Source organism: Salmo trutta, chromosome 31 (genome assembly GCF_901001165.1).
Source record: "Salmo trutta chromosome 31, fSalTru1.1, whole genome shotgun sequence".
Lineage (NCBI taxonomy): Eukaryota > Metazoa > Chordata > Actinopteri > Salmoniformes > Salmonidae > Salmo > Salmo trutta.
In genome coordinates, this window is record NC_042987.1 from 31,079,665 (window position 1) to 31,106,595 (window position 26,931).

General features: G+C 41.9%; 2 protein-coding genes across 5 annotated transcripts in view; one reads left to right on the forward strand and one right to left on the reverse strand.

Annotated features, from left to right (window-relative positions):
- Positions 1 to 1,833: 1,833 nt before the first annotated feature.
- Positions 1,834 to 5,257, forward strand: LOC115169942 (ubiquitin-60S ribosomal protein L40). The gene is made up of 5 exons (XM_029726094.1): positions 1,834 to 1,933; positions 2,498 to 2,609; positions 2,786 to 2,872; positions 3,536 to 3,638; positions 5,108 to 5,257. Exons 2-5 carry the CDS (start codon positions 2,507 to 2,509, stop codon positions 5,199 to 5,201), a joined length of 387 nt encoding a protein of 128 aa, XP_029581954.1. The 5' UTR covers positions 1,834 to 1,933; positions 2,498 to 2,506; the 3' UTR covers positions 5,202 to 5,257.
- Positions 5,258 to 6,098: 841 nt separating this feature from the next.
- LOC115169941 (homer protein homolog 3) overlaps positions 6,099 to 26,931 on the reverse strand; it is a 30,347-nt gene continuing 9,514 nt past the window's right edge. The window contains exons 4-11 of one of the 4 annotated variants that reach the window (XM_029726089.1): positions 25,681 to 25,812; positions 25,483 to 25,590; positions 24,428 to 24,466; positions 19,595 to 19,728; positions 14,822 to 14,978; positions 8,156 to 8,263; positions 7,570 to 7,650; positions 6,099 to 7,445 (exon numbers count right to left, since the gene is read on the reverse strand). In XM_029726089.1, coding sequence (XP_029581949.1) covers positions 7,260 to 7,445; positions 7,570 to 7,650; positions 8,156 to 8,263; positions 14,822 to 14,978; positions 19,595 to 19,728; positions 24,428 to 24,466; positions 25,483 to 25,590; positions 25,681 to 25,812 — 945 coding nt within the window. In that variant the 3' untranslated portion in view covers positions 6,099 to 7,259. Of the gene's footprint in view, positions 7,446 to 7,569; positions 7,651 to 8,120; positions 8,264 to 14,821; positions 14,979 to 19,594; positions 19,729 to 24,427; positions 24,467 to 25,482; positions 25,591 to 25,680; positions 25,813 to 26,931 lie in introns of all 4 variants that reach the window. The other 3 variants (XM_029726090.1, XM_029726092.1, XM_029726093.1) reach the window with 3 other exon arrangements.

Consider the following 26,931-nt stretch of genomic DNA (forward strand, 5'->3'; position numbering starts at 1 on the left):
GCTGCTTGGCGATGGTCTTGTAGCCCATTCCAGCCTTGTGTAGGTCTACAATCTTGTCCCCGACATCCTTGGAGAGCTCTTTGGTCTTGGCCATGGTGGTGAGTTTGGAATCTGATTGATTGATTGCTTCTGTGGACAGGTGTCTTTTATACAGGTAACAAACTGAGATTAGGAGCTCTCCCTTTAAGAGTGTGCTCTTAATCTCAGCTCGTTACCTGTATAAAAGACACCTGGGAGCCAGAAATCTTTCTGATTGAGAGGGGGTCAAATACTTATTTCCCTCATTAAAATGCAAATCAATTTCTAACATTTTTGACATGCGTTTTTCTGGATTTTTTTGTTGTTATTCTGTCTCTCACTGTTCAAATAGACTAGATAAGGCCAGCCAACCATTGTATATAAAGTGCAGTGGTGCGTAAGGGTTTCGCAGTTTAAAATAAATCTCAATGCTCCATGGTAAAGGGTGTCAATTGATCTCAAACACTGAGTGGTAGCATTCATATATAAAATATCCCCATAGTCTAGTGAAGGCATAAATGTAGCTGATACTATCCTCTTTCTGGCTTCAATAGAAAAACAGGCCTTATTCCTAAAATAAAATTCCAACTTCAGCTTCAATTTTTTTGTCATTTAAAAGAAGCTGTCATCAATTAAAATTCCAAGATATTTATATGAGGTTACAGTCTCAATCTCATTGCCCTGACAGGTAGTAATAGGTGAAAGGTTCAGAGGTCTATTTATTGCTTTAGAAAACACCATTAGTTTAGTTTTGTCAGTATTGAGGATAAGCTTCAATTGACACAAGGTGTGTTGAACAGTATAAAAAGCAGTTTGCAAGTTCTGGAAAGCTTTTGTGAGAGACAAGGCACAACAATAAATGACAGTATCATCAGCATAAAAGTGAAGTTGTGCATTTTGTAAATTTTTGTCTAAATTATTTATAGAAATAGTGAATAAGAAGGGACCAAGTACAGAGCACTGGGGCACACCATTACAGACAGACAATTTAACAGACATGAGCCCATCAAATTGAGTGCACTGAGTTCTATCAGACAGATAGTTAGCAAACCATGCAACTGCATGCTCCGAAAGACCTACGCTCGACAATCTCTGCCTCAGTATAATAACAGCACAATTTCCAGAAATTAGTGCAACATTTGTTTTTTGAAGTTCATCCAAGTGTTTCTTGCACAGAGATTTTGAGATCCTCTGTCCAACTTTCATCACTCAAACTCTCCTGTTGGATTTATCTATAGTTATGCACATGTGCAAGCAGGATTTATTTCCAATTATAAACAGGGTGGTTTGTGCCCTGAATGCTGATTGGTTTAAAGCCGTGGTATAGTAGACTGTGTATCACGGGAATTACCAAAAAATACTTTTTGCTATTATAATTAGGTTGTTAATCAGTTTATAATAGCAATAAGGCACCTCAGGGGTTTGTGGTATATGACCAATATACCACAGTTAAGGGCTATGTCCTAAGAATAGCCCTTGGCTGTGGTATATTGGCCATATACCACGCCTCCTTGGGCCGTATTACTTAATCATAGCTGTCAAAATAAGTTCAATTGATCTGGAGAGTTTAATAATCTTTTCTCTTGTGACATATTCTTAAAATTGCAAGAATTATTATATTGATGGAAAACCGAATTTTGCTTCCTAGCCTATGTCGTTAAAAATTATGTCGATATTCCTTCTTAATTCGTTCGATACGTTATAGACTAAGGGTTTCGTGGAAAAATGTGGCAACTCCTCTCTTGCTGCAAAAAACCCCCAAAACATTAAAGACCTAGTTGTCTGCCTTGTGAGCGGGTTTTCAGAGGTCAGGGCTAGAAATGTTAACTAGACCTGGCAACCCTCAGCCGAAGGTAGAGTGATGAAAACCATTTAAGTTCCTGCTTTCCTGTTCTCCGGAAGCAGTTGTCTGGCGGTGAGTGTTGTTCAACCAGCTAAGCGTATCTTCTACATTATGGATATATTTTGAGGATTGACTACCAGCGAGTGTTTTATGTCTAGATATCTGACATTAATTGAGGACTGACTGTTCATCAGTGTGTGAGAAACGGGACTAATAGCTAGCTAGTTGTGTGACAGACGGTAGCTAACGTTAGCTTGCTAACAACCGTGGCCCTGTGTGCCATGTGCCACTTCCAAATGGGTTAGCTAAACACAACGTTAGCTACAGCCATATTACTAGTGTGTAGCTAAAGCATTACAAACATGTTATCCAGTACTGTAATTGTCAGATGACATGTGACTGGTGAAGTAATTGACTGTAACGTTATTCAGACATCATTAACTTGCAAGCATTGGCAGTTTTATTAACGGTAGCTAACTAACGTGCTAGTTGTATGACACTAGTCATTTAGTAGCCTGCAGATTTTTAAACTAACTAGTAAAATATTGTCGGTTGAGCAAGATTTTCACTCCAGGACCACGGTCAATCTGTGTCCAGAAAACTGGCCTATAATGTTTACCCGCCTTGTTTCTACAGCCAACAAAGATGCAGATCTTTGTGAAAACGTTGACGGGTAAAACCATCACCCTTGAGGTGGAACCCAGTGACACCATCGAGAATGTGAAGGCCAAGATTCAAGACAAAGAAGGTAACACTCAATCTCAGCAACAGTAAAAGTTGCTGGGCACTGATCTAGGATTTGTTTACCTTCCACCTGAGAACCGAACATCGACATAAGATATGTGTAAATGGGCAACTACTCCAGCTGGTGTGATGTGGATGGTTTGATGGCAAACCTACTTAGTTTGCTGCCTTCCCTTTCAGGTATTCCTCCTGACCAACAGCGACTCATCTTCGCTGGCAAACAGTTGGAGGATGGCCGCACGTTGTCAGACTACAACATTCAGAAAGGTACTACTTGACTAATCCAATGATGGAGATAATACTGTTTGTTCAGACAATGACAGACAAGTCTTCAGTGTTTACACTAATCTGTCATGGCATTGAGGTTTATATCACATCTTAGTCCATGGGAACATCTGAGCAGTCTGTCTGGGGGGCGGCAGGTAGCCTAGCGGTTAAGCGCATTGAACCAGTAAATAAAAGGTTGTTGGTTCAAAATCCCCAAGATGACTAGGTGGAAAATCTGCTGATGTGCCCTTGAGCAAGGCACTTAACCCTAATGGCTCCTGTGAATCGCTCTGGATAAGAGCGTCAGCTAAATGACTAAAATGTGAAATATTATGCATGCTGTAATAGTCATGCATCACATATTAGCAGTTAATGCCCCTGGCCCTAAACAAAAATAATAATAAAGTTTATATAAAAAACAAAAATATATAAGGCCCTGACAAACAAAAAAACGTTTATATAAGGCCCTAACAAAAATACAAATGTTTATAAAAATGTCAGTGCAAATGTTCAACTCTTAGAAATACAATTTGTGATACTACCTAGGAAAACAGTGGCATGTGTTAGTGGACTATCCTGGCTAAATAAATACAATTAAATAAATGATACTGTGTAATCTTGTTGCCGTGTAATTTGTTAATGTCTCACTACTTTGCTTCCCAGAGTCCACTCTTCATCTCGTCCTGCGTCTGAGAGGAGGTATCATCGAGCCTTCCCTGAGACAGCTGGCACAGAAATACAACTGTGACAAAATGATCTGCCGCAAGTATGTCTGCTTTCATTAACTGAAGACAAAATACACTGAACAAAAATATAAACGCAGCATGCAACAATTTCAAAGATTTTACTGAGTTGCACTTCATATAAGGAATTCAGTCAACTGAAATAAATAAATTAGGCTCTAATTTATGGATTTCACATGACTGGGAATACAGATATGCATCCGTTGGTCACAATACCAGGAAAAGAAGCTAAGGGTGTGAATCAGAATAGCAGTCAGTATCTGATGTGACCACCATTTACCACGCAACATATCTCCTTCGTATAGAGTTGATCAGGCTGTTGATTGTGGCATGAGGAATGTTGTCGCACTCCTCTTCAATGGCTGTGTGTAGTTCCTGTATATTAGCGGGAACTGGAACACGCTGTCGTACACATCGATCCAGAGCATCCCAAATAAGCTCAATGGGTGACATGTATGGTGAGTATGCAGGCCATGGAAGAACTGGGACATTTTCAGCTTCCAGGAATTGTGTACAGATCCTTGCGACATGGGGCAGAGCATAGTCATGCTGAAACATGAGGTGATTGCTGTGGATGAATGGCACGACAATGGGCCTCAGGATCTTGTCACGGTATCTCTGTGCATTCAAATTGCCATAGGTAAAATGTAGTTGTGTTCGTTGTCCATAGCTTATGCCTGCCCATACCATAACCCCACCGCCACCATTGGTCACTATGTTCACAACGCTGACATCAGCAACTCTCTCACACACGCCGTCTGCCCGGTACAGTTAAAACCGGGATTCAGCCAGCGTGCCAGTGGCCATCGAAGGTGAGCATTTGCCCACTGAAGTTGGCTACGACGCCGAACTGCAGTCAGGTCAAGACCCTGGTGAGAACTACAAGCACGCAGATGAGCTTCCCTGAGACGGTTTCTGGCAGTTTGTGCAGAAATTCTTCGGTTGTGCAAACCCACAGTTTCATCAGCTGTCCAGGTGGCTGGTCTCAGATGGTCCCGCAGGTGAAGAAGCTGGATGTGGAGGTCCTGGGCTGCCATGGTTACACGTGGTCTGCAGTTGTAAGGCCTGCCAAATTATCTAAAACAACGTTTGGAGTGGCTTATGGTAGAGAATTGAACATTACATTTTCTGGCAACAGCTCTGGTGTGACAACTGCACATTTTAGTGTCATGTTATAGTCCCCAGCACAAGGTGGACCTGTGTAATGATCATGCTGTTTAATCGGCTTCTTGATATGTCACACTTGTCAGGTGGATGGATAATCTTGGCAAAGGAGAAATGCTCACTAACGGGGATGTAAACAAATTTGTGCACAATTTTAACGTTTTTGGTGAATGTGAAACATTTCTGGGATTTTTTTTTATTTCAGCTCATGAAACATGGGATCAACACTTTACATGTTGCGTTTTATTTTTGTTCAGTGTAGAATTACAGCCATCTACTGACCCAGGTCTGTGGACTTAATGATGTTGGTGCACTCTCTATATTATAGATGCTATGCACGTCTTCACCCCCGTGCAGTCAACTGCCGCAAAAAGAAGTGTGGGCACACCAGCAACCTGCGCCCCAAGAAGAAGCTGAAGTAAACTTGCATCCTTTCAATCTTTTGTCAAGGTTTTCAATAAAATAAAATGGAAAAGGTGAAGGCTCATTCTTGCTGTCACAAACCTTGACTTACTACAAAGCACAAGGCAGTTTTGATCACATTATTCTATGCCCTTTTATTTTTTAGACAGTTTCTTTTGAACAAGGCTCAGGAAAAATAATAACATTTTGCTCCACTTCACTTGAGTGCCTTAATCTAAATATCATTTGTGCAATGAAACTTGCAATTTCATCACGGATAATGTTTTTTTTACAGTAAATGCAAATACATACAACCACTAACAAGGCCTATAGCGTTGTCTCCTATAAGCTGAACATCAAGCCCCTTCTACTGCTCTTAATGATTACATATGCTGGAGGGAAATAAGAGCTGATCAAATGCATTCATTCAAGTCTCAAAGATAGTTATATTTACGTAAACCTCATGAATGAAGAGCTCAGTTCAATCCGTAGCGCTTTAGCATTCATGATTTACATTTTAAAGGTCATTTCCGATTGCGCCGACATCCAGCGTTACAGCGCAGATTTTCAGCGCTACGGATTGAACTGATTATTTTATATCAATTATTAGACAATCTGGCTAGAGACAATGGCTCTTTGAGAAGTCTTAATTTAACATTGACTTATTGCAAGAGTAAGCTCTTAAATGTCTTAAATCTTATCGCTCATCTAAATCATCTACCTAATTATCAGGACTAATCTAGCTTCAATTTAATATTCTATGAACACAAATGAGAATCTGTTGAGTCAAGCTTTTGAAAGCTCTTACTTTGAGAACTCAACTCTCTTTGGTGCCTTTTAGTTCTTAGATGGTTGGAACATATTCGCATGTATGCAAGTTACCCTCCCATGCCTCATATCACACTATTACCAGCATGCCATAGTACCAATAAAGTTTTATATATTTACAACTGGTACCCGTAACCTGGACACATCTGATGTTTCTTTACAGATTGTTTATCGCTCAGAGCACTTCACATGCATTGTTTTTTTAAAGTATACAATTAGCAGACATGAGTGGTTAACATATCACAGGTTAAAGACTAACAATCTGTAGTGCTGAAGACCTGCGCTACAAGCGCAATAGAAATTGAAAGGAAAAGTACATTTCAGTTGCGCTACAGCGCAGATCTTCAGTGTTACGGATTGAATCGAGCCCTAACTACGCTAATCATATTGATGTCCCAAGATTATTGCAGAGGCCTATCTTTTGGTCTCTGTGACACTAACTTTGCTCAGATGTATAAAAAACAGAATATTTTGACAAGGCTAATTCTTTACTTTCTTGTTATTGAATACCAATTATCTTGAGTTGTATGATAATTTGATGTGAATTCTGTCAGCCACATTTTTTTATTCTCCATCTGCGTCATGTAATGCTCCTTTCCAAATACATGGTTGCACTGAGATCTCTCCCCCCCAAAATAAATCAACTCCTCTCACTGGAAAATTAAAATAGATAATCCACATTGCTCATTATACCATTATATTACCAAATTTGTATAAAATCAGTTGAATTCAAAATCTACAAGCACCTAATGATGTCATTGTTCTCATTCTTGACAATATTCCTAATCGCAAATAAACAGCCTAGCACTTAAGACTATTGCCTTGAATGTTGCTTAAGAAAGCAACATGAAACGCAGCACAACACCGGACACAGCAGATACACCACCTTGGTCAGTGTTTCCCAACCCCGGTTCTCCAGTACCCCCAACAGTACACCGTTTCGTTGTAGCCCTTGACAAACACCTCATTCAACTCAGTGAGGGCTTGATGATTAGTTGACAAGTTGAATCAGGTGTGCTCGTCCAGGTTACAATAAAAATGTACAATGGAGGACCTGGGTTGGGAAACACTGCCTAGGTAACACCACAACATATTGCTTAACAAGCTGGAAAGTACAGTACAGCGATGCAGCAATCTTCCCACAGCAGAAGCGGTGTTGTGCTTTATAGCAGGAGAGGACCAGCTCCTTCTCTTTTTCCTTTTTCCTCTCTTTGCATTGGCCGTCCCCAACAGACCCTTCCTCTTTGGCATCATTTGTCAATCAGCTTGACCAGGCTCTGCCGGAGGTCGTTCAGGTCAAAGAGCTTGACGTCCAGGATCTCGATGGCCCTCTGCACCTCACTCTCTGTGCGGTCCCGCTCCTCAAGGGAGGCGGCCAGGTTCTGCTCGGCATTCTGCACCCGCCGCTCCAGCTCCAGGTTACGCATCTCCATCTCCTGAAGAACCACAGGGGGGAAAAGGGAAGACAATTTCACCCATCTTAATTCACCCTTAGTGCATCCTACTTGCTGCTTGTTCCTGCAAGGTTTCAGCAAATTCTTCTTCAGTATGCAGTTCTACCTGTAATCTATGTATGGCTTCTTCTCTCTCCTGCTCCATCTCATGGTATTCTGATTTCTTGTTCTGCAGAATGTGGATTTCCTGGGATAAAAAAACATCAATCACACATTAGGACCTTTCAGCAACACAAAACAAAGGAAGTTACAGGTTTTCACATCAGCCTTTATTTATTCTGTTTAAAGACCACAACTGATTTGAGATCAGTTTCCTGGTTATTCTATCTTTGTGATAAGACTGTTCTCCATCTATAATTGCATACAATTCCATTTCAACCCCAGCTACTTTTGATCTTGGTCCGAACTAGAAACGGCGCCCCCTACCCTCATCTTATGCATAAGTTGCAAAGGGCAAACAGCTGTACCAGAGGAGGCTGGTGGGAGGAGCTAGGACAGGCTCATTGTAATGACTGGGATGGAATTAATGGAACAGAGTCAAATGTGGTTTCTATATGTTTGTGTTTGACGTTCCCTTAATTCCATTCCAGCCATTACAATGAGCCCATCTTCATATAGCTCCTCCCACCAGCCTCCTCTGAGATGTACCTACAATACCTCTCGTTTCCCCTGTATGTCTCTTGCCCTCTGACCTCGTCTTTAGCCTTGAGCAGGGCCTCCAGTTCCTCCAGAGACCGAGTCAGCTCGTCCTTTAGCATGTCACTAGGACCGTGGCTGCCATGTGCTTCCAGATCAGCCACCTGCCAACAGACAATACATTTCAGTCAAGACCAGGGGTGTATTCATCACGCCGATTATGTTGCAAAACGTTTGCCTGCAAAACGACTACTGCAACTCGCTGTTGGCTGGACTACTGCAACTCGCTGTTGGCTGGACTACTGCAACTCGCTGTTGGCTGGACTACTGCAACTCGCTGTTGGCTGGACTACTGCAACTCGCTGTTGGCTGGACTACTGCAACTCGCTGTTGGCTGGGCTACTGCAACTCGCTGTTGGCTGGACTACTGCAACTCGCTGTTGGCTGGACTACTGCAACTCGCTGTTGGCTGGACTACTGCAACTCGCTGTTGGCTGGGCTACTGCAACTCGCTGTTGGCTGGGCTACTGCAACTCGCTGTTGGCTGGACTACTGCAGCAGCCCGCCTGGTTTTCAACCTTCCCAAGTTCTCTCATGTCACCTGTTATGCCACCTTAGGTCACTTGGCCACCCACCCCTACGGGAGTCCAAGCTCTTCTCTGTCCTGGCACCCCCCCCCCCCCAAAAATGTTTTTTTTTTTCAATAAATAATAATACATGTCATATATAATATCAGCATGTAGCAGTACCACACTCCAGGTTCCAGAGTTTCCTTTTCCTCTAGTGGAGTTTCCTTTACCTCTGCTGCAGAGGTAAAGGAAACTCCAAATCCCTTGTGTATATTACAGTACCAGTCAAAAGTTTAGACACACCTAATCATTACAGGGTTTTTCTTTATTTTTTACTATTTTCTAGTACATTGTAGAATAATAGTGAAAGCATCAGAACTATGAAATAACACATTTGGAATCATGTAGTAACCAAAAAAGTGTTAAACAAATCAAAATATAATTTTATATTTGAGATTCTTCAAAGCAGCCACCCTTTGCCTTGATGACAGCTTTGGACACTCTTGGCATTCTCTCAACCAGCTTCATGAGGTAGTCACCTGGAGTGCATTTCAATTAACAGGTGTGTCTTCTTAATTTGAGGAATATCTTTCCTTTTTAATGAATTTAAGCCAATCTGTTGTTTTGTGACAAGGTAGGGTGGTATACAGAAGATAACCCTATTTGGTAAATGTCCACATTAAGGCAAGAACAACTCAAATAAGCAAAGAGAAATGACAGTCCATCATGACTTTAAGACATGAGGGTCAGTCAATCCAGAAAATTTCAATAACTTTGAAAGTTTCTTCAAGTGCAGTCGCAAAAACCATCAAGCGTTATGGTGAATCTGGCTCTCATGAGGCCCGCCACAGGAAAGGAAGACCCAGAGTTACCTCTGCTGCAGAGGATAAGTTCATAGAGTTAACTTGCTGCAGAGGATAAGTTCATTAGAGTTAACTGCACCTCAGATTGCAGCCCAAATAAATGCTTCACAGAGTTCAAGTAACAGACAGATCTCAACATCAACTGTTCAGAGAAGACTGTGTGAATCAGGCCTTCATGGTCGAATTGCTGCAAAGAAACCACTACTAAAGGACACCAATAAGAAGAGACTTGCTTGGGCCAAGAAACACGAGCAATGGACATTAGACTGGTGGAAATCTGTCCTTTGGTCTGATGAGTGCAAATTTGAGATTTTTGGTTCCAAACGCTGTGTCTTTGAGACGCAGAGTAGGTGAACAGATTATCTCTGCATGTCTGGTTCCCACCGTGAAGCATGGAGGAGGAGGTGTGATGGTGCTTTGCTGGTGACACTGTCAGTGATTTATTTAGAATTCAAGGCACACTTAACCAGCATGGCTACAACAGGATTCTGCAGCGATACGCCATCCCATCTGGTTTGCGATCAGTGGGACTATCATATGTTTTTCAACAGAGCAATGACCCAACACACCTCCAGGCTGTGTAAGGGCTATTTGACCAAGGAGAGTGGTGGAGTGCTGCATCAGATGACCTCGCCTCCATAACCACCCGACCTCAACCCAATTGAAATGGTTTGGGATGAGTTAGACCGCAGAGTGAAGGAAAAGCAGCCAACAAGTGCTCAGCATTTCTTTTTTTGAAATTAAATATGACACGAGGAAACAATCAAAAGCAACATAAAAGATACATAAATAAAATAACACTTTAAATCCTTAATGGAGATGTCAATTCTACCAGTATTGTACTATGTGATAACTGTTGGAAAAGCATTCCTCATGAAGCTGGTTGAGAGAATGCCAAGAGTGTGCAAAGCTGTCATCAAGGCAAAGGGTGGCTACTTTGAAGACTTTTTGGGGTTACTACATGATTCCATATGTACTATTTCATAATTTTGATGTGTTCAGTATTATTCTACAATGTAGAACATTTTCTAAATAAAGAAAAACCCTTGAATGAGTAGGTGTGTCCAAACTTTTGACTGGTACTGTACAGTATAGATAACACTAAACCAGCACTTGCCCCCCCCCCCCCCCTCCGCTCTGACTCTACTGATAGCTACGTTATTGAGGAAAATTGTACTTTCTATGCCTGTGATGTGGTTGTCCCACTTAGCTATCTTAAGATTAATGCACTAACTATAAGTCGCCCTGGATAAGAGCGTCCGCTAAATGACTGAAAAGTCTAATAAAATGTAAGGAAACGTCAGTCAGGGAGCCTGCCATCTTGGAACCTGGATCATTCCCGCATGATACACAACTCCCACCTTTTTATCCCGCTTCAACCCAATTCAGTAACAGCAGTGCCCCTGAGAATGCTGTTCCTATACATGCAAAACAGCAGTATCTCCTACTAACCAAACAAACATAAACTAAACAAATAACAACAGTGAGGAATTAATACACAAAACCCCCAATGCACAACTGCCAAGCAACAAAACTATAGTAAAGAGTAAATAACAAAGTAAATATCTGTCATTGGATGATAAAGGCATAATGTCTCCCTATCAGACATTGAGGTCTCAATAATACACACAACATACACCCTCCCCTTGATCCTCCTTTACTGTGGCCAAGGCTGCTGCCTTCCAATGCGCAAGCCAAGGACCGAGACACCACCATTATCAGGTCACTGAGAATTGAAACCTCACTGCTGTGTCAACTCAGCCTGTAAAATACGAGCAAAACTAAAAGGAGACCTTTAAAAGGTCTCTGCTTCTTGGAGAGTCTTGAGAGAGGCTGGATTATTTTTAACTGTGTGTGGTAGGAAGGGAGAACTAAATGAGTAGCTGCCAGCTTCCTCTGGTTGTTTTTCATTTTTCTCCTAACTAGGGCATTGAAAGTAGGATATCGCTGTCCTACAAACCCCTCTCTCTTTCACCCCCTGGAGATGTGAACCATTTTCAGAGATGTGAACCATTTTCAGCCACTTGGTCGCCCACTTCAGATCGAGAGAAAGAGAGAACTTGGTCCACCATACCAGGGCCCGGTTTCCCAAAAGCATCTTAAGGCATCATTAGAACCTTCGTGGGAGCATCATTAGAACCTTCGTAGGAGCATCATTAGAACATTCGTAGGAGCATCATTAGAACCTTCATAGGAGCATCGTTATTAACGTTGCACTTAAACACTCTGAATCTAACGCCTGTCTCAGACCACTCATAGAACAGCTACTGAACCTAACGCCTGTCTCAGACCACTCATAGAACAGCTACTGAATCTAACGCCTGTCTCAGACCACTCATAGAACAGCTACTGAATCTAACGCCTGCCTCAGACCACTCATAGAACAGCTACTGTCTCAGACCACTCATAGAACAGCTACTGAATCTAACACCTGTCTCAGACCACTCATAGAACAGCTACTGAATCTAACGCCTGTCTCAGACCACTCATAGAACAGCTACTGAATCTAACGCCTGTCTCAGACCACTCAGAGAACAGCTACTGAATCTAACGCCTGTCTCAGACCACTCATAGAACAGCTACTGAATCTAACGCCTGTCTCAGACCACTCATAGAACAGCTACTGAATCTAACGCCTGTCTCAGACCACTCATAGAACAGCTACTGAATCTAACGCCTGTCTCAGACCAGTCATAGAACAGCTATGTGTATCGGCCCTCCTGCATCACTTTATACACATATCTCCACTAAACATATAATCACATGGTTTATCCTTCTCTGTGATTGCTGATAACTACAGAACAAAGTTGACTACAAACCAGTGGTGTAATTAAAGTACGTAAGTAAAAATACTTTAAAGTACTACTTCAGTCGTTTTCTGGGGAATCTGTACTTTATTATTTATATTATTGACTACTTTTTCTTCACTTAATTCCTAAAGAAAATAATGTACTTTTTACTCCATACATTTTCCCTGACACCCGAAAGTACTCATTACATTTTGAATGCTTAGCAGAACAGGAAGTTGGTCCAATTCACGCACTAATCAAGAGAACAACCCTGGTCAACTCTTCTGCCTCTGATCTGGCGGACTCACTAAACACAAATGCTTCATTTGTAAATTATGTCTGAGTGTTGGAGTTTCCCCCTGGCTATCAATAAATAAAAATACATGTAAAAAACTGTTTGGTTAATTTAAGTAATTTGAAATAATTCATACTATTACTTTTGATACTTAAGTATACTTAAAACCAAATAGTTTTACTCAAGTGATCTTTTACTGGGTGACTTTCACTTTTACCTGAGTCATTTTCTATTAAGGTATCTTAACTTCTACTCAAGTATGACAATTGGGTACTTTTTCCACTACAGCTACAAATACAAAGTTGTCAATGTCTGTGCAATTGATACAAATAAGCGATGTATGAAAATATACTTGAAATGAAAACCGAGATATAAACAGTCGGCTATAAACCTATTTCAATCATATGCCTAATCAATTAAGTTATATTTGCTACTTGTAGGCTACTGTCTGTAATTTGTCTCAATGTATTTCATGATGTTTAGCCTAATGTGCGCAATGATGTGCCAAATCAGTGATTTTGTGCATTTTTATTGGGTAGGCAATATTTGCAGCTTTTGGGAAACCAGGGCCCAGTTTCCCAAAAACATAATTACAACCTTCATAGTAGCATCGTTAAATCTCTGACATGTTTCCCAAACCATTGTTATTAACGTTGCACTTGAGCTCGTAAGAGCTGATCCATCGCCAGTATTGTGAAATAATTATAATGTTAAGGTAAGATTTGAATGGAGAAAGCTGATCTGAGCGCAGCCCTTCCTTTCTTTCGATCCAATCACTATCGACACATGCTCCAATGACACACTTAGTGACCGTTCTCTCTGCATGGTGTTTTGGTAAATGCATGTTACATCTTCGTCGGTTGTAGGAAAGATTCATCGTTGAATCACTCGTAAATGTAGGTTTTATCGGGCCCTGGATGGCTTGCCTTTTTAGAGGAAGGTTAATGTAAAGACGCGGAGGATAAAAATCTGGGACGACTGATATATATTCACAGTACAGTTAAACAACGACATAAACATTGCATGAAATGGTAGAATAATAGTGGAGATCAATTTTATCAGGCTAGACTAGACATAAGCCCAGACCACTCAAACCATTGAAGTGTTTGAATCCAAAGGTTTTTAATAAAAGGCTCAGAGCCAGCAAATTCCATAAGTTCTAAGCAGCCAGCATCCCTGAAAATACATTATATTGATGACATAGAAGTGTAAAAAACAGACAAAACATTTAATTGACTGGACCCATTTAGTATTGACGCAATGGAGAATGTCTCATCATCCACTTGTCTAGTAGTCCTATGTACCACATGTATATCTCAGGGATGGGCGGTAAATGGGATTCCATGTGTACTCCAAGACACAGATGGATGACGTTCTCTGCATTCAGACTAATGACGCCTTAGAGAAATAGATGTGATAGCGAGAGCATGCAAAGAGCATGTTTATACTGCCCAGTAATCCAAACCAACTGACACACCTTGAATAAAGCTTCAGGGGAAAAGCCTGCAGCCTGACAAGGACAGTGTTGTCAGAGGATGATAAAGTGAACTACCAACCGATGTGTCCTTCCACTTTTCTCCAAAGACTTTCACAAGACAAAAAAAAACTGCATGAAAACGATGACCCAATCAAAACCTGCATGACCTCCCCTGGCAGAGAACCGGCACGCCGGAGACTTTCAAAAGCTGTCATTATCAGTGGCAGTGACTCATCAACTGATCATGTTTGAACAAGACTTTACTGCTACAGTGGCCCACCGCCTTCTCTCTCCACTCAGACTGCAGCGTTTTACAGCACCAGCATTAAGATGTGACCTTAACTATCAACCTCTGACCTCCAGGTCACAGCGTGCCGATATTGATGGAGTGAGCGAACGTAACGTGAGGCATCAGGCACGTGTCTATTCCTCAAGAGGTTGAAAATAACTTCAACTCTTCATGGTGCTCTATGGTAATGCTTTTAATTGTACTTTCCATTGCACAACTAGGGATGTAACATATCTTTACATTTCTACAAATGTATTTTTCACAATTCTGTTTTCTTGAGCGGTTGCATGCACTTGCATAAATACATCGAACTTTAACATTTACCTAGCATTCCACTTTGGTCCACACTGAGATTTGGTCCACTCAACATTTGTGGAAACAGATCTGACATGGCGTCCATAGTTCTATGCTAAAGAAAGTAAAGGGATGACGACACTCACCTGGTCTCGTAGCCTCTCCGTCTCCTCCTGGTAGGCAGCTAGCTGCTTCTTCCACTGCTGCACGTTGTTATTAGCTTCATGTAATGCTGACACCAGCTTGGAGTTGCTGTCCTGCAGGGTGAAGAGCTCTGCCTCCAGGTTCATCTCGCAGATAGACCTGGAAGACATTGGCAAAGACCTCAGACAAACATTCTCTGGCCACTCTGGAATGGAAAAGAATGAGAGGACATTCACTACATGCTGGAGAGAGGCTTAATGATAAAGACTGGCAATCAAGAGTGTCTGTACTTGTTCAACTCTGGGGTATAATTTGTGCAATTGGTCCATTAAATATGTTCCTGTTCCATGTTCTTAGATGCCATGTTATTCTACGATTAGAAAGCTTGAGGTTACCCAATCATAGCAACTCACCATAGCAACCATAGAATAAGCCTTGTGTAGTGATAATGGATAACAGGATAATGGACAACAGGGAGAAAAGCAGAGTAGAATGGGTGACTGAATGGCAGGGTAATATTCACATTTGAGTCATTTAGCAGACTCTCTTATCCAGAGCGACTTACAGCAGTGTTTTACAATAGTAACTTACAGTAGAATTTTACAGTAGCGACTTACATGCATGTGGGTAACCTTCTCCCTCTGTGTGTGAGTCATCACATTATCTTTGCCCCACTCCCTTTTCTCTTGTCTGGACCCTGTTTCCCTTAACATGTTTATTCAATGGGAAAAACTTAATCAAAACAGGCAATCATAACTAAAGCAAGATGGCACCGACAGACATGGTCGCCCTGTTCTTAGCTCCTAGTCAACTTTGCAGTATATATATATTTTTTGTGTTATTTCTTATATTATTTGCTCAGAACATTGCTTACATTATTACCTACAGCCGAAAGTAACTTTTGGATATTAGATTGGCGGTCATTCACCAGCATTTCGACCAGAAATTTGACTTTCCAAAATTGGATCCTTTGTTTGAACTCCCTCGAGGCAATTCCATGAATGACATCACCGGAGAAGAGGAGCAAACTATAAACCACATATTCTGAGGCTGTATTTATTGTACCTGGGGACTTTAATAAAGGAAATCTGAGAAAAATGCTACCGAAGTTCTATCAACACATCTCATGTGCTAATCACGCATTGAGCACTCTTGAACATTACTACTCCCCCTTCTGGGACAGCTACAAGGCCCACCCCGCCCTCCCTTCCCCAAATCAGATCAAGGTTCCATTTTGTTCCTCCCCTCCTATAGGCAGAAACTTAAAATGAAAGTGCGAACCACCGCATTTAACCATGGCAAGGTGACTGGAAACGTGTACAAACAGACCAGCTATGCCCTCCGTAACGCAATCAGAGAAGTAAAACGATAGTACAGGGACAAAGTGGAGTCGCAATTCAATGGCTCAAACACGAGACGTATGTAGTAGGGACTCCAGACAATCAATGATTATAAAGGGAAAGTCAGCCACGTCGCAGACACCGCTGCCTCACTCCCGGAAAAGCTAAACACCATCTTCGCACTCTTCAAGGAAAATATTGAGCCGCCGACATGGGCCACCATAGTGCCCTCCAAGCTAGAGGTCGAACAATTAATCGGAATGGACGATTAATTAGGGCCGATTTCAAGTTTTCATAACAATCGGTAATCGGTATTTTTGGCCACCGATTTTTTTTTTTATATATATATTTTTTTACACCTTTATTTAACTAGGCAAGTCAGATTAAGAACACATTCTTATTTTCAATGACGGCCTAGGAACGGGGGTTAACTGCCTTGTTCAGGGGGGATTCGGGGATTCGTTTTTTGCAACCTTCTGGTTACTAGTCCAACACTCTAACCACCTGCCTTACATTGCACTCCATGAGGAGCCTGCATGGCAGGCTGACTACCTGTTACGCGAGGGCAGCAAGAAGCCAAGGTAAGTTGCTAGCTAGCATTAGACTTATCTTATAAAAAACTATCAATCTTAACATAATCACTAGTTAACTACACATGGTTGATGATATTACTAGTTTATCTAACGTGTCCTGCGTTGCATATAATCGATGTGGTGCCTTTTCTCATCGAATCACAGCCTACTTCGACAAACGGGTGATGATTTAACCAGCGCATTTGCGAAAAAAGCACTGTTGTTGCACCAATGTACCTAACCATAAACATCAATGCCTTTCTTTAAAATCAATACACAAGTATATATTTTTAAACCTGCATATTTAGTTAATATTGCCTGCTAACATGAAATTGTGTCACTGCTCTTGCGTTCATTGCCTGGCTCGTTGCAAAGTAATTTGCCAGAATTTTACGTAATTATGACATACCATTGAAGGTTGTGCAATGTAACAGGAATATTTAGACTTAGGGATGCCACCCGTTAGATAAAATACGGACCGGTTCCGTATTTCACTGACAGAAAAAAAAACTTTTTGTTTTCGAGATGATAGTTTCCGCATTCGACCGTATTAATGACCTAAGGCTCGTATTTCTGTGTGTTTATTATATCATAATTAAGTCTATGATTTGATAGAGCAGTCTGACTGAGCGGTGGTAGGCACCAGTACGCTCGTGAGCATTCATTCAAACAGCATTTTCGTGCCTTTTGCCAGCAGCTCTTCGCAATGCATTGCGCTGTTTATGACTTCAAGCCTGTCAACTCCCAAGATTAGGCTGGTGTAACCGATGTGAAATGGCTAGCTAGTTAGCGGGTGCGCGCTAATAGCGTTTCAAACATCACTCGCTCTGAGACTTGGAGTAGTTGTTCCCCTTGCTCTGCATGGGTAATGCTGCTTCGAGGGTGGCTGTTGTCGATGTGTTCCTGGTTCGAGCCCAGGTAGGAGCGAGGAGAGGGACGGAAGCTATACTGTTACACTGGCAATACTAAAGTGCCTATAAGAACATCCAATAGTCAAAGGTATATGAAATACAAATCGTATAGAGAGAAATATTCCTATAATTTCTATAATAACTACAACCTAAAACTTCTTACCTGGGAATATTGAAGACTCATGTTAAAAGGAACCACCAGCTTTCATATGTTCCCATGTTCTGAGCAAGGCACTTAAACGTTAGCTTTCTTACATGGCACATATTGCACTTTTACTTTCTTCTCCAACACTTTGTTTTTGCATTATTTAAACCAAATTGAACATGTTTCATTATTTATTTGAGCCTAAATTGATTTTATTGATGTATTATATTAAGTTAAAATAAGTGTTCATTCAGTATTGTTGTAATTGTCATTATTACAAAAAAAATAAAGTTTATATTTTTAAATCGGCCGATTAATCGGTATCGGCTTTTTTTGGTCCTCCAATAATTGGTATCGGCGTTGAAAAATCATATTCAGATGACCTCTACTCCAAGCTCATCACTAAGCTTAGGGCCCTGGGTCTGAACCTCGCCCTGTGCAACTGGGTCCTGGACTTCCTTACGTGCAGACCCAAGGTGGTGACAGCTAGGGGTGACATCTACACCACGCTGATCCTCAACATGGGGGCCCCACAAGGGTGCGTGCTCAGCCCCCTCTTGCACTCCCTGTTCACCCATGACTGCGTGGCCACACACGTCTCCAACTCAATCATGAAGTTAGCTGACGACACAACAATAGTAGGGCTGATTACCAACAATGATGAGACAGCCTACAGGGAGGAGGTGAGGGCACTGGCACAGTGGTGCCAGGTAAATAACTTCTCCATCAACAAAACGAAAGAGATGATTGTGGACTTCAGGAGGCAGCAGAGACAGCACGCCCCAATCGACATCGTCAGGGCCGCAGTCGAGAGGTTGAAAAGATTAAAGTTCATTGGCGTGCTCATCACTGACAACTTGAAATAGTCCATCCACAGAAACAGTGTGGTGAAGAAGGAACAACATCGCCTCTCCAACCTCAGGAAGCTGAAGAAATTTGTCTTGGCCCCTAAGACCTTCACAAACCTCTACAGATGCACCATTGAGAACATCCTATTAGGCTGTATCACTGCCTGGTATGGCAATTGCACCATCCACAGGGCTCTCCAGAGGGTGGTACGGTCAGCCCAACACATCACCGGGGGCACACTGCCTGCCCTCCAAGAGATCTACATCACCAGGTGTCACAGGAAAGCCAAGAAGATCATCAAGGACCTCAGCCACCCGAGCCATAGCCTATTAACCCTGCTACTATGTAGAAGGCGGAGACAGTACAGGTGCATCTAAGCTGGGAGACTGAAAATCAGCTATCTCCAGGTCATCAGACTGTTAAATAGTCACCACTAGCCGGCCTCCGCCCAGTACCCTGCCCTGAACTTAGTCACTGCGATGCAGTGCCTTAGACCACTGCGCCACTCGGGAGGCCCTAGTCACTGTTATTAGCCGGCTACCACTCGGTACTCTACCCTGCACCTTTTTTATATTTATATTCCGGACTCTGACATTGCTTGTTCTGATTATTCTTAATTTCTTTATTTACATTTTTGGGATTTGTGTGTATTATTTTGTATTGTTAGGTATTACAGCACTGTTCAAGCTAGAAACATAAGCATTTTGCTGGATCTGCGATATGCAAAATATTTGTACGCGACCAATTCAATTTGATTTGATTTAAATGCCCCGGCTCTGGCTTACTCCAAGAAAATCCTCTTTGCCTAAATTATGTTTTTCTGTCTGAACCTTGGGAGATAAAATGGAACACTTGAGACCAAGAACATTTCTATAAAACATTCGGTGTACTTTCAGACAATGAAAAAACCCTGGCTTGAGTAAAACTTTGAGGGCAAGAGCGTGTATAAGTGGGTTACCCTTCAGAAAGCATCTTTTTAATACGCTCCTTCTCAGAAGACAGTGTGATGTCTGCGCTTTGGCTGCGGAACATCTTGTCCTCAGGACCGTTCACACACATCACCGGCGGAGACTGGAGCTCGTCACCGAGGTCCTAACACACAACACAAATAATACACTTTAAAAGGGGCAATCTGCAGTTGAAACAATAACAAAACACTGTTTTGGTAAAAAGCTGAGGGATGTGGCTGGAGAAATGCAACCACTCTCAAATTAATAGACAGAGCTATGGATGCAAGGAATGACCATCCATGATATAAAAATGATAGTTTTAACCATGTTTTGAGGCTAAATAGTGTTTATTTACATCTACTTTGTTTACAACCACTGGAGCAAAACAAGTGTATAGTTTGGGTTCTGCTGGGGTACGACAGTTGAACTAAGCTCATGAAGCATTTATAAGTTACAGTGGCTTGCAAAAGTATTCACCCTCTTTAGCATTTTTCCTATTTTATTGCCTTACAAACTGGAATTAAAATGGATTTTTGGGGGGGTTGTATCATGTGATTTACACAACATGCCTACCACTTTGAAGATGCAAAATATTCTTTATTGTGAAACAAACAAGAAATACGACAAAAAAACTGAAAACTTGAGCACGCATAACTATTCACTCCCCCAAAGTCAATACTTTGTAAAGACACCTTTTGCAGCAATTACAGTTGCAAGTCTCTTGGGGTATGTCTCTATAAGCTTGGCACATCTTGCCACTGGGATTTTTGCCCATTCTTCAAGGCAAAACTGCTCCAGCTCCTTCAAGTTGGATGGGTTCCACTGATGTACAGCAATTTTTAAGTCATACCACAGATTCTCAATTGGATTGATGTCTGGTCTTTGACTAGGCCATTCCAAGACATTTAAATGTTTCCCCTTAATGTTGATTTAGCAGTTTGCTTAGGGTCATTGTCCTGCTGGAAGGTGAACCTCCGTCCCAGTCTCAAATCTCTGGAAGACTGAAACAGGTTTCCCTCAATAATTTCTCTGTATTTAGCGCCATCCATCATTCCTTCAATTCTGACCAGTTTCCCAGTCGCTGCCGATGAAAAACATCCCCACAGCATGATGCTGCCACCACCATGCTTCACTGTGGGGATGGTGTTCTTGGGGTGATGAGAGGTGTTGGATTTGCGCCAGACATAGCGTTTTCCTTGATGGCCAAAAAGCTAGATTTTAGTCTCATCTGACCAGAGTTCCTTCTTCCATATGTTTGGGGAGTCTCCCACATGCCTTTTGGCAAACAACAAACATGTTTGCTTATTTTTTTCTGGCTACTCTTCCATAAAGCCCAGATCTCTGGAGTGTACGGCTTAAAGTGGTCCTATGGACAGATACTCCAATCTCCGCTGTGGAGCTTTGCAGCTCCTTCAGGGTTATCTTTGGTCTCTTTGTTGCCTCTCTGATTAATGCCCTCCTTGCCTGGTCCGTGAGTTTTGGCAGGTTTGTTGTGGTGCCATATTCTTTCCATTTTTTAATAATGGATTTGATGGTGCTCCGTGGCATGTTCAAAGTTTCAGATATATTTTTATAACCAACCCTGATATGTACTTCTCCACAACTTTGTCCCTGACCTGTTTGGCGAGCTCCTTGGTCTTCATAGTGCTGCTTACTTGGTGGTGCAGACTCTGGGGCCTTTCAGAACAGGTTTATATATACTGAGATCATGTGACACTTAGATTAGATTATTTAGGGGCTTCATAGCAAAGGGGTGAATACATATGCACGCACCACTTTTTTTATTTTATGAAACAAGTTATTTTTTTCATTTCACTCCACCAGTTTGGACCTTTTTGTGTAATGTCCAATACATGAAATCCAAATAAAAATCAATTTAAATGACAAGTTGTAATGCAACAAAATAAGGAAAACGCCAAAGGGGTGAATACTTTTGCAAGGCACTGTATAATCTTCAAAAATCAATGGGTACATACATATCACTAATTTATAAGTCCAAAAATGTATGAAGCAACTGCAGATTTCCCCTTTAAACCAATACCAAAGAAGCCCGGGGGTGCAGTGTCTTCTGGTTTTTGTTAATTCCTTCAACTTAATTGGTCAAATTAGGTACCTGATTGGCTGATCCCAGTCACTTACCTGGTTTCCCAGGTTGAAATCAGTAACAGGTAAAAGGAAAAGGAGGAAAACCAGCTGAGGCTGCATGCAGTGCATTCGAAAAGTATTCAGACCCCTTCACTTTTTGCAAATCTTTTTACTGTCAATAGGTGGGTAACTGGTGCAGTGAATCTGGCGCAGGAGAGCAGAAATGAGTGTACAAGGTATTTAATTCCACGACAGCACCAGTATACAGACAATACTCAAGGTGCGGAGAAATACTGGTCACTCGAAAATAACGGCCGTAAATACATAACCCGGCAAACATAACCAGCCGACAAGCACCGACATTAACAATCAATAAACACGCACACTAACATGTGGGAAACAGAGGGTTAAATAATGAACATGTAATTGGGGAATAGAAACCAGGTGTGTAGAAAACAAAGACAAAACAAATGGAAAATGAAAAGTGGATCGGCGATGGCTAGAAGACCGGTGACGTCGACCGCCGAATGCCGCCCGAACAAGCAGAGGGACCGACTTCGGCGGAAGTCGTGACAGTTAAGTTACAGCCTTATTCTAAAATGCTATGAGATTCGAAATTGAGGTGCATCCTGTATCCATTGATCATCCTTAAGATGTTTCTAGTCCACCTTTGGTACATTCAATTGATTGGACATGATTTGGAAAGGCACAAACCTGTCTATATAAGGTCCCGCAGTTGACAGTGCATGTCAGAGCAAAAACCAAGCCATAAGGTTGAAGGAATTGACCGTAGAGCTCCGACACAGGATTGTGTCGAGGCACAGATCTGGGGAAGGGTACCAAAAACTGTCTGCAGCATTGAAGGTCCCCAAGAATACAGTGGCCTTCATCATTCTTAAATGGCCTAGTTAAATAAAGGTTAATAAACAAATTCTTAAATGGAAGAAGTTTGGAACCACCAAGACTCTTCCTATAGCTGGCCGCCCAGCCAAATGGAGAAATTGGGGGAGAAGGGCCTTGGTCAGGGAGGTGACCAAGAACCCGATGGTCACTCTGACAGAGCTCCAGAGCTCTGTGGAGATGAGAGAACTTTCCAGAAGGACAACCATCTCTGTAACACCACCAATCAGGCCTTTATGGTAGAGAGGCCAGACGGAAGCCACTCCTCAGTAAAAGACACATGACAGCCTACTTGGAGTTTGCCAAAAGGCACCTAAATGACTCAGGCCATGAGAAACAAGATTCTCTGGTCTGAATCCCAAGCATCACGTCTGGGGGAAACCTGGCACCATCCCATTGAATCCAGTCTGTATCACATCCGGCTGTGATTGGGAATCCCATAGGGCGGCGCACAGTTGGCCCAGCATCATCCGGGTTTGGCCAGGGTATTCATTTATTTATTTTATTTTACTAGGCAAGTCGGTTAAGAACAAATTCTTATTTACAATTTACAAAGGATTCGATCAAGCAACCTTTCGGTTACTAGCCCAACGCTCTAACCGCTAGGCTACCTGCCGGCCGTCATTGTAAATAAGAATTTGTTCATAACTGACTTGCCTAGTTAAATTAAGGTTAAATAAAAAAATAAAATGGTGTTGAAAGCATCATGCTGTGGGGATGTTTTTCAGCGACAGAACTGGGAGACTAGTCAGGATCGAGGGAAAGATGAACGGAGCAATGTACAGAGAGATCCTTGATGAAAACCTGCTCCAGCGCGCTCAGGACCTCAGACTGGTGCGAAGGTTTACCTTCCAACAAGACAACGACCCTAAGCACACAGCCAAGACAACACAGGAGTGGCTTCATGACAAGTCTCTGAATGTCCATGAGTGGCCCAGCCAGAAACCAATCGAACATCTCTGGAGAGACCTGAAAATAGCTGTGCAGAGACGGTCCCCATCCAACCTGACAGAGTTTGAGAGGATCTGCAGAGAAGAATGAGAGAAACTCCCTAAATACAGCTGTGTCAAGCTTGTAGAGTAATACCCAAGAAGACTTGAGGCTGTAATTGCTGCCAAAGGTGCTTCAACAAAGTACTGAGTAAAGGGTCTGAATACTTATGTAAATGTGATTTTTTAACATTTTAATTAGTCATTTCTAAAAACCTGTTTTTGCTTTGTCATTATGGGTTATTGCATGTAGATTGATGAGGGAATTTTTTTAATCCATTTTAGAATAACGCTGTAACAACAAAATGTGGAAAAAGTGAAGGGGTCTGAATACTATATATAATGTCCTGACTTTTTCATCCTTGATGGGAAAAGTATGAGTAATATACTAATGTAGTCTGGCGCGATCTAGCAAAATATTCCCTACCTGTCATGGTTTATACAGTACGTCATCCTTTCACAGTTACATCACTCCTATTTCAATTTCTCGGTAGTTTAGTTTTGCCATGGGGATTGAATTACATCTACCCCTTCAGGACGGAGAAGGTGTTTGCTGTTGTGAGATAAAGAACAGCTTGTTTTCCTCTGAGCGTCCACGCTGTGGACACCTTCCCAGGCACTGTAGCCCTCTGTCACAACAGGAGTGTCAGAGAGCCTGATGTCACCAGAAGGTATTTCAAGGACATCAATTTCAGCAGCATGCCAAGTTTTGAGGATCGTCCATTCTACTGCAATGGAAACTCAACCTCACGAAGACAAAGACACTTGATTTGTTTGATTTGCTGGACTATTCTTTGTCATAGCATAATGGTACCACAATTGGCCATTCTTAGACGTGAATGGCTATCAAACAAACATGAGGCCCACCTGTGAGAACTGGAGGAGAAACCCCAAGTCATCCGATAGCAAGAGAGTAAAGAACACACCAATATAAATTTAACACACTGTATATGAAAACAATATGGCCCGAGGAGGTGTGGTATATGGCCAATATACCACGGCTAAGGGCTGTTTTTAAGCACAACACAACGAGGAGTGCCTGGATACAGCCCTTAGCTGTGGTATATTGGCCATATACCACAAACCCCAGAGGTGCCTTATTGCTATTATAAACTGGTTACCAATGTAATTAGAGCAGTAAGATAAGCATTTTGTCATACCCATGGTATACGGTCTGATATACCACAACTGTCAGCCAATCATTATTCAGGGCTCGAACCACCCAGTTTATATTAAACATTTTGTTAACCTCTGACTGCCATAATCATAATAGTCTAGTGATCAATGAAATTAAAATGTTTAAGAGAGTGCTAAATAGTAGAAATACATCTAAATGACTAGTTCTAGGGGTTTGGTTTTCCAATATCGCCATTACATCACTAACTGTGCTGGATGAGGAATGAGAGACACCACTTGAAAACGACTCAGCCACAAAATTGAGGAGGGTTAGGCAAGTTTCTCATGACCAGGCAGATGGATAATTGTTCTCTATTGATCAATTGACCGGAGCAAGACTACATTTTTAACATTTCAGGGGCTTCTGCAGTGAGCAGAAACAGCCAGCCAGGCAGAGCACTGGGCTGCATTGGATCCTTTTACCATCGCCCTAGTTTTCCTTTCACTTTTAGAGACAAATGACCCAGCTCATCCTTCTTACGCCTTCCTTCCCATCTCTTTCCCAGCCTGTGAAAAGACCTGGGAGATAGCAGTACCTTGATGTGTACCACTGCAGGAGTTCCAGAGACTCTCAAACGTTCCGCAGACATGCCTGTCTCAAAAAGATTCCTCAGGGGCTTTTCTCTTAAAAGCAGTTTAAATAGTCGTGGAATAACTGGGCACTATACTTTGAACAATTTCCCTAATGTTTCTAAAAGACCTCTAGAGTTTTAGCACTGAGGCACTGTGCTTATGTCGGAGCTCACCTGTGGGGCAGCGATGCTGAGAGCAGTGTTGACCAACTCCATCTTATCCTGGGACTTTTCACGTGCAAGACGGGCAGCCTCTTTCACCTCCTTAAACCGCTCAGAAAACTGAGGGACAAGAGATAAATGCTTGTCCATAATTAACTACATTATTTTAGGACACCAGACCCTTAATGTGGAGTGAATTGAGATCTTCACCTGATGCAGCTGCTGCTCTGTAGCGAAGCCCAGGCCGTAGACCGTGTTGGCCCTGCTGTCTGCCCACTGGCCGAACTTCTGCGAGGTCCTGGTGAACGTCATGCTCGGTGTGATGGTGCAGTTGATAATGGCCTGCGGATAGAGCAGAATCGCAATAGTGGAAACCAAGACTGTTCTCAGGGCAGACCTAGTTGTAGCTAGATATGTTTGAGTTGCGTCAGGGACAATTTCAGCATTTTTCCAGACAAAATCATTACCAACTACAGTAGCAGTTCCTCACCTCAGCTGATGAACATCAATAGCTATCATGCTATACAAATAATGATTCATGTTTATGCCAAAGCAAGGACTTGTTTTCTCAGAAAATTAGTAAAACATTTGGGCTCATTACGGGAGCATCTGCTTGTATTTTCAGAATAACCCAACGAATGGTTGCAAATGCGTTGTACAAACAGATGGTTAAACACACCTAGAGTAAAAAAACAAACAGTTAACTCCTTGGGAAGGGTCTTTTGAGCCTAATAACATGATAATGTGACATACCCATATTTCAGATTGGACAGATTGGCAATCTAGAGTTTGCATTCTTTTTCAGATGTAACCAAGAAATGCTATTTTCTTTGACTGACCTACCCTTTCAACAGATGAAAAAACATCAGTCAGCCGTAGACATGGCTACAGCCCCTCATGTTGTTTCAGGTCACATGAGAAAAAACATTAAGCAGACCTATTTATAACCTTTTGCGTCAGCTGCAGAATTACTATAATATAACTGACTTAAACACCCAGAATCAGAGGGCAAGGGCAGCTTAAAGAAGAGGAGGTTTTTTAACAAACGATTACGAGAGTCTGGGCCAACATGTTTCACATGACATGGTACAAAAGATTACCACGTTGCCAGACACAAGACAGGGGGAATTGGGCTGCTGATCACAAGGTCTGCAGGGAGTGGGGAATGTGGGTCAGAACAGAGGTGTTAAGGGGAGATCAGATAGATTCCAGGGTGGCATGGGGAGTTGATCCAAATCCAAAGCTTGTGAGGAAGACGAGTCTTGATCTTGTGAACGCTGTTAGGTGACATTGATTTTCTGTTCACATTCCAGTTCTTCTTGACTTAACAATGGCTTAATTGGTTTTAAATGAATAAAACGTGTAGAACCACTGCTTTTATGTCTAGCATCGTGAACAACTAAGGTCTGGAAGGATAAATAACTACAGCGGAAAGTAAGAGTGAACACAAACAATCTTAAA

Bases quoted from the DNA above. Each gene is read 5' to 3' on its own strand.
- LOC115169942 (XM_029726094.1), top strand. From the start codon at position 2,507: ATGCAGATCTTTGTGAAAACGTTGACGGGTAAAACCATCACCCTTGAG. The intron at 2,873-3,535 runs GTACTACTTGAC...TTTGCTTCCCAG, and splicing joins AGACTACAACATTCAGAAAG to AGTCCACTCTTCATCTCGTC. The intron at 3,639-5,107 runs GTATGTCTGCTT...TCTATATTATAG, and splicing joins GACAAAATGATCTGCCGCAA to ATGCTATGCACGTCTTCACC.